Here is a 7,654-nt window from a genome sequence, read left to right as displayed (position 1 = left end):
CACAACCTAAAGTGGAGGGGCAGTCCGCATAATAACTAACTATTTTTAACCGCTTAAACTACAAAACCCAAACACAAATGGTGGAACCCAAGCAAGGGCACAAAGAGAGAATATTTATCACTAAAAATGACATAAATCGCGATTTAAGTAAAGACGAGACAGATTTTCAACAATAAAAACATAGGGAGATGATTAACTGATCGATATCTCAGTCCACTCACATTCCAAATTTCCGGCTCGGAAAGGAGCGTACGCTACAGCTAAAGACCAAATGCATAGAACACCAACTTTCTCAATAAAATGGAAACAAATAAACAAGTACTAAATTGAAACAAAGGGAAGAAACAGAGTTCACTATTTACATAATCTTCTTTTCTTGATTTCATTCTACATATTATTTATCAAACAAGTCATAACAACGAGTGAAAAAAAAAATTAACAGAAAACTTAAAAAAGGAACGAAAGAAATCAAAACAAAAAGTAAAACAAGAAATACAACCAATTCTACTCAGCACCTCACTCAGCTGATGCCAAGAATATTTACAGCACTTCCTCCTACAGTCACTCATCACTACAAGACCTCCCAAGGAGAAAACCACAGACCAAATCTATCTCCCAGAACCTCCTAATCTTATTGTTCGTCTTCAGTCATGTCTATTGACTATCATAGCGCACCACACATTGCTGCCTCAATCTCAAAACTGGCACGACGTGCCAAGCCTCTGTCTCTGCCTCTGACCTAGGGTAATAAATTTGCGTTTAGCAAATGCCGGGTACATCAGATCTTGAAACTTCTCTAGAAACCAGGCCCAATCGTCCTCACTCATGTCAGCCAGCTTCACAAAGCTCATGCTTGCAGGAAGCTGCTCATTTGCACTCCTGTGTCCGGATGATGTATTCGCCATGTATCCATTCTCTGCTCTTGTTCCCGTATATTTCAGGTGGCTCTTCTCACCCAAAACTGTATTCTTCAGCGACATTGAAAGCTTTGAAACGCTTGGGACCCTTTCAGGGGATCGCAGACTTGCTAATGCCTCTTGCTTTTCCACTTCACTGTCCTCTTCCTCCTCAATGCTTTCTTCCAGTTTAGAGAGAGGAGAGCGGCCATGCCCACTGCCATTTCCAAATTGAAAGGGTGTCCTGCTCACATAATCATCTGCTGCAAGCTTTAAAGGATAGTCTAACTCTGTGTCCTCACAGTCTATGTCAAATAGGAACTCCTGATCTCCCACCAAATCAGCCTTGGGGGACAAGGCCTCCCTCTCAGCTAGCATCCTCCTCGCCTCCATACAAATTACCTCAAGTTCACTGGGTTCCTCCTCCCCGCTACGAAATTCCCTACTCATCATTTCACCTATTTCAGCAAGACAGAGACCATATGCAGCAGACTCCTTCAGGAAAATGGTGCAGAGAACCAAAACCCTGAGACAAGCCTCTCGAATCATGGGAAGCTCCCTTCGCAGCATTTCACAATCCTCATTCGGATCAAGTTTTTCTATGTACTCAAGCTCATCATCCGAAAATGGAATAGAAGCCTGAGGCCAATGAATCCACTCAAAGTAGGGGTCCTCCAATGTTTCTGGCAAACAAAGGCCGTGGTCAATTGGAATGAGCTCCACTTTACCAAACATCCCGACACCATCAAGTTTCCTAACTAAAAGATTCCCTGCATGCCTGTCTGTGTTAAAAATCCTAATGTCTAATATCCCTATATGATGCACAGAAGCTACTGGAAAGCTGGAGGTCCCATGATCACTTGCATCAAAATCGTGTTGTATGAATTGCTGGCAAGATGCTATCTTGCTAACCAGCTTCTTCTGGGGAGTCTTGTTCCCATTCACCCCGTCATTTATGTTGAAGATTGAGTGAGTGATCTTCACCAAGGCAGTGGGAGGCACATTTGCAAAGTGATCTTTGTCAAGAAGGAAAGCTGCGACTTCTCTGAAACCAGTCTCCCCAACCCGTACCGAACGCTTCAAACCTGGTTGCCCAAGAGCCTTACCAACAAAGCCTTTTGGGTTATTAGGCGCAAAAGGTTCTTCATCAGTTGGCTTCACTATTGCAACACTCTCACCTCTGCTGTTCCGAAAATAGTATGCACCTCCAAGCCCACTATGAACAGGAATTGGATCAACCCCCATCTTAATGGCCTCGACCATGTCCTTGACAACTTGCGTTGTTCTAGCAAAATGATCTGAATTCCCTAGTATCTCTATAGGGCCACTCCGATCTCTTTGCTGTAGATCCCTCCCAGTGGGCGAGAGGCATGGAGTCGATGAACTTCTATGCATGAGGTTCCTTGTGAGAAGAAGAGGGGAATCATTCCGAACTGCACTAAGATCATTCTTCAACACTAGGTCCCCAAATGTCAGAGAGCTCTCATCGGTTGGGACATTGAGAGCAATTTGCAATCTTCTCTTCACAGTATGGACATTATCACTGCGATCTAATTCCATCCCGAAGACACACCCAGTTTCTGTTTGCACAAAAACTCGCCTCCTGCCAGTGGACTGCTTCCCTTCCATTCTCTTGCTTCCATGATACTCCGCACTGAGTGGGTTGCTAAACAAGGACACCGCCATCTGGGTCTGCACTGGGCTGTCCAGTTTACGCGACATTAAGCAAGGAGAGGAAGTGACAGTTTGGGCGGCCAGCAAAAGAGGTGGCAATAGAAGAGAGCTTCTCCCCTCCCCAAAAGTTGCCAAGCTCCCAAGCGGCCGAAGACAGAAAGGGTAGAAAAATCAATTCCAAAACGATCATTAATCCATGAAGAGAAGGAATTTCAAATCCCACGAAGATTCTCAGAGCAAAACAACCATGAGAAATGAATGGGGACCGAGAAGGTATGCTCTAGCTCAATGCTACATTCAGTGAGAAGCCACAGACATGCTACTAGAAAATAAAGAATCTGCAACAAAATGTAACAGTCGAATATTAAATCAATTACTTTTCCATGGATTAGAAGATCTTATAGAACAAAGCGTGGGTCAAATACAGAGAGCAGTTCACTTAATTGAACTTGAAATATAATAACATAAAAACAAGGGATTCCATAACCTGCAAATAAATTCAATATATATACTAATTCATTGATTTACTGCCACAATGCATAGCACCAAATGCAGAAATTATAGATATTAATGCACTATGCAGTTTCAGATGAAAGAAATATTCTTCGAAATTTCGATCATTCACATAGACTATTGACCGACTTCGTTTCGAAACCCCCTCGATAACTAATCAGTATGGAAACGGAACACACTTTAAATTCGAGTCACTGAAACTGAAACTAATTCCTATAAACAAACTTGCATGTCTTCCCCAAAATCAAGAACACTGAAACCTAAAATGCATCTAATTCGATCTACGAGTAGTAGCATATCAACAATAAGAGATAAAATTGACGATAACAAGATACGCATGAACGGGAACCACCAATGAAGAACAAAATCTGAACATTGCTGAGCTACGAAAGAGATTAATCGGAGGCACCGACTCACCGGAATGTAAGATCTGGACGAGTTAACAACCGAAACGCTCCGAAACGACGAAACGAACACGGCCGTTAAAACTACGACGAAAGAACCTCGAGCCCCTTTCAAATACGACTGAGAATCAAAGGCTCAACGAACCGAGACGCAATAGGCTGTTATGGGAGAGAGTTGTCCGAGTTGACTCACAAAACCCTCTCGAGTTTTTTTCGTCTGCTTCTTCTTGCTCTCTGAGTCTGTGTCTTTGTGCTTGCTTTCTCTCTATCTCTCTCGGAGCAGTCTCTGGCCCCTTGGTCCGCCCTTTAACTCAGCGCGTACAGTCGGGTTAAGAAACTAACCCTGGTTAGAAGATGACCACCCTCTCTCTCTCTCTCTCTCTCTCTCTCTCTCTTGCTTCTGTTGATCCGATTCGAAGACTCTAGAACACGAAATCTGGACCGCTTGATCGGCAGACTCCTGGGGAGTCGTGAACCGTGCGATGCAATTGGTCTTCGCGATCGTGTTGGCGAGTAATGGGTGATGGTGACGTGGAGATAAGGGACTGGGCCATGACATGGCACTTGTCACCGTCAAATTGGCAGCGGGAGTTATTGTTTTCGTTTTTCATTCTTTTATTTTTAAAGTAATTAAATTTAGTTGTTACACTTCCTATGCCGATCTAATCGACGAATATCTCGAGCCCACACATGACACAACAGTTGTATTTTGACTTAATTCACCCTGGACCGTGCATGTGAAAAATCGACACTACCCCTGGGAAATGGAGATAGTAACAAAGTTTCGCTTCTGCTGCATCATCGGAGAAACTAGTGGGGCCTAGTAGGACTGTACGACTGTTGTTTTTGGAGTGGGCAAATCGTACGGTTTGAAGTGACTCACAGATTTCTTTCCCTTTTAAATTCTTTGTGGTCAGACGACTCAGAAAATTTATAGATTGGGCGTTGAGGGAAGTTATGAAGCAGGCGATAGGTTTTGTCACTATGATTATAGAAAATAAAAAATAAAAAATGATGGCAAATGCATGCACCTATCTCAAAGAAAAATACATGGTTTTGTCACCAACTAATATATCAAATTGCCACGTAAATATAACATGATAGAAATTAACAGTTTAAGTAGTAGTTAAATTTATGATTGTAAAAGATATGTCAAAAATATTATATCAAAAAATTTGATGTTAAATATTATTTTAATATATTTTCAGTCATGAATTCCACTATCTTTCTTTTTTTTATAAATATTTTATGCATTATACGGACCCTATTTGGTTTTTAAAATATAATAAAATAATATAATATTAGGCATTTTGGGTAGAGTTAAATTTTTTCCAAAATGTCAAAATGCCACATATGCCATCAAATTCAAATTTAACATTTTGCATATGACATCTCCAAATTTTCCTTTCTGCAATTTGAATAAGTTACTTTTGCACATGTGCATATTGTATTCAGGCTGTAAATCTTTTTTAAGATTACGCTATTATTCATGGCTCTCACATTAATTTTCGGATAGTTTCATCATATTTATTGTATACTCATATGATGCTTCTATTTTTTAATAAAGCATCTTTTCTAAAAAAATAAATTTGTCTTTAAAGATGAATGACTCCTCACAAGTTATATGTAGCGGTGTTCTATTCTAAATATTTAACATGATATTTATGACATTTTCTTATAACACAAACAAGAAAACTCAAAAGAGCTGAATGAGAAGATATACACGAATTATTCCACAACCATATCGATCAATTACTACTTTAAATAAAAAATTATTAGCAATAGTTATCATTCTTTTTAGGAAGAATAACTTTCCTTGCAAGTGTGCAAATTCCAGTTGTGGTTAGCGTTGTCAACCAAATTTTCCATCACATGCATTACATTGATCTTAATTAGTACGTTGGGTTATAGTCATAATCAATTCAAAATTGCTGTCTTTAATTGCAATTTGGCAAATATGCAAAACCTGACAATCCTTGGTGAGGTTAGAGGAGTTTTGACAACTTAAATTGTTGTTGAAGTGGAAGGTTTCTCACACACACTATCAAATGTGGCATGGGAGGAATTCGAAACTAAAAAAATTGATATGCAAGTCAATGCCCTTATTTATTGAGCTAAACCCCGTTAACGCGATAAATGTTATTTTTTTACGTCAACTTCTTTCAAATCAATATTTTCTTTAGGGATGACAATGGGTCGAATCGGGGGTGGGTATGCAATTTCCATCCCCATCCCCGTTAAGCCTTTTTCCCCATCCCTGCATTCATACCCACAATATTCATATCAGGGATTCCCTATCCCCACCTTCGTTGGGGAATGGGTCTCCCAACCGGCCCCATTATGGAAGAAAAAATCAATATAAAACTACTTTGTTGAAACAAAAAAAAAAAACAAAAAAAAAAGAAAAAGGATTAGGGTAATACAATGAATATATATAATATATACGTATAAGACAATATAAGAATGTTTACATATTGATAGAACTTAACGAAATATATAAGTAGTGTGGCTTAAGATTCATATAAATTATATAAATAAATATATAAAATAAATATATAAAATATAAAATTTTGTCAACACAATCACTTTAATATCATATCTATATATACTATAATATATATATTTTTAACGGGGAGGGTTTGGATCGGGGATTAAAATACCATTCCCGTCCCTTCCCGAACACCATATTCAAAAAATTTCCCATATCTATCCTCATACCCATTTTTTATCATTCATACCAAACCCATTAGGGTTAAATCCCTGAAAAAACCCTTACCTGCGAGGAAAATTGTCATCCCTACTTTTCTTCCTTTAATGAAGAAAAAAATGTGTTACGTATCGCTTAGAAGATAGATGTGAAGTTACTACTACTAATAGCCAGTAAGTTATATATCCCGATAATTAATATATAGTTTTATATGAAGGGTCGAAATTTGCTAAAAACATAATGTGGAGAGACCATAATATATATATATATTTAATACTTTTACGCCTCTTCTGTAAAAAGAAAGTATACGATTGGATTATTAAATTTGATTTTTATTTCAATTTATATATAATAAAAAAGTGTATGAAGTTTAATGGCTGGTTTAAGATATAAAGTGATAGAGTGGGAAGTGTAGAAATTGTAATGGAAGAGATGAAAATACTGATTTACGAAAAAAAAGAAGAAGAAGAAAACATTGAATAATGATCTTGTAATTTATATATTGCATTTATTTAATAAATAAATATCTAGATTTGAAGGATCATTAAATCAAGTAACTGATCAATATATTTTAGAGATATTTAGTTATATACTCTTTCTTATCACTAATGAAATAAATAAATTTTACACTATTTAATTTATATAAACAAATCTAAAAAATGACAACTGGCCATTTTAAATTTAATTTTGATTATTGAATTACTTTGATGTCTTATTAAGTGTGTTGGGGTTGAGTTTGTTTTAAGAAATCGATGGCAGTTTTATAATTTATAGGAATTCCGAAGCCTATTTGTTATGTTGTAAATAGACTTTGAATGTGTTTCTAAAGTTCATGTCATATAGAATTTTTTATTTTTATAATTTAAACCCTTATATTAAATATTTCCTTATATTTTATATATTTCTTGATAGAAGACTAATTCTTAGATATCATCTTAGTCAGATGGTATATCAAAGATTTTTTTTATCATCTTCGTAACTGGATAAGGACAAAGATCTTGAAATTTTTTATTTTTAAAAGTGGAAATTACGTTTTCACTCCACTTGGACCAACGACGGTGATATTAGAGCAACATTAAAATCAAGCAATGAGACACTTGACCTAGGTAGGGCAGGTCTACATTATTATTAAGCAGAATAAATTAATATTAAGCAATGGGGCCGGCCTGGCCCTGTACAAAATTATGACTGTATTAATAAAGAGAATAAAGAGTGAGAGATACGATGTTTACAAGATATTTTTACGATGAATTAATATATTTGCGATAAAATTATATTATAGCAATGAGGTTAGTCACAATTAGATGTTAAATTTATTGTATATATATATATTGTCATCGTCGTCATTAACTTGAGTTGTATTTGAATTTCTGAACCAACTAATTAAAGACAAGTACCACTAAACTAATTGATAGTAGTTCCGTTTCATCTAAAACTTGCAGAGACTAAAGCGAAAGAGA

The 7,654-nt window shown here is 36.9% G+C and overlaps 1 protein-coding gene across 1 annotated transcript; it reads right to left on the bottom strand.

Moving 5' to 3' along the window:
* Nucleotides 1-338: 338 nt before the first annotated feature.
* LOC117630828 (phosphatidylinositol 4-kinase gamma 7-like) lies at nt 339-3,845 on the bottom strand. Its single transcript, XM_034363632.1, has 2 exons — nt 3,501-3,845; nt 339-2,908 (listed from the first exon to the last, which is right to left on the bottom strand). The coding sequence occupies exon 2, from the start codon at nt 2,616-2,618 to the stop codon at nt 696-698; it is 1,923 nt and encodes a 640-aa protein (XP_034219523.1). The 5' UTR covers nt 2,619-2,908; nt 3,501-3,845; the 3' UTR covers nt 339-695.
* Between the last annotated feature and the right edge of the window lie 3,809 nt (nt 3,846-7,654).

Source organism: Prunus dulcis, chromosome 1 (genome assembly GCF_902201215.1).
Source record: "Prunus dulcis chromosome 1, ALMONDv2, whole genome shotgun sequence".
In the NCBI taxonomy this organism is placed as follows: domain Eukaryota; kingdom Viridiplantae; phylum Streptophyta; class Magnoliopsida; order Rosales; family Rosaceae; genus Prunus; species Prunus dulcis.
Note: the sequence above shows the minus strand (reverse complement) of the source record. Positions and strands in the feature narration are given on the sequence as shown.

Coding starts and splice junctions, on each gene's coding strand:
- LOC117630828 (XM_034363632.1), bottom strand. CDS start 2,618: ATGTCGCGTAAACTGGACAGCCCAGTGCAGACCCAGATGGCGGTGTCC.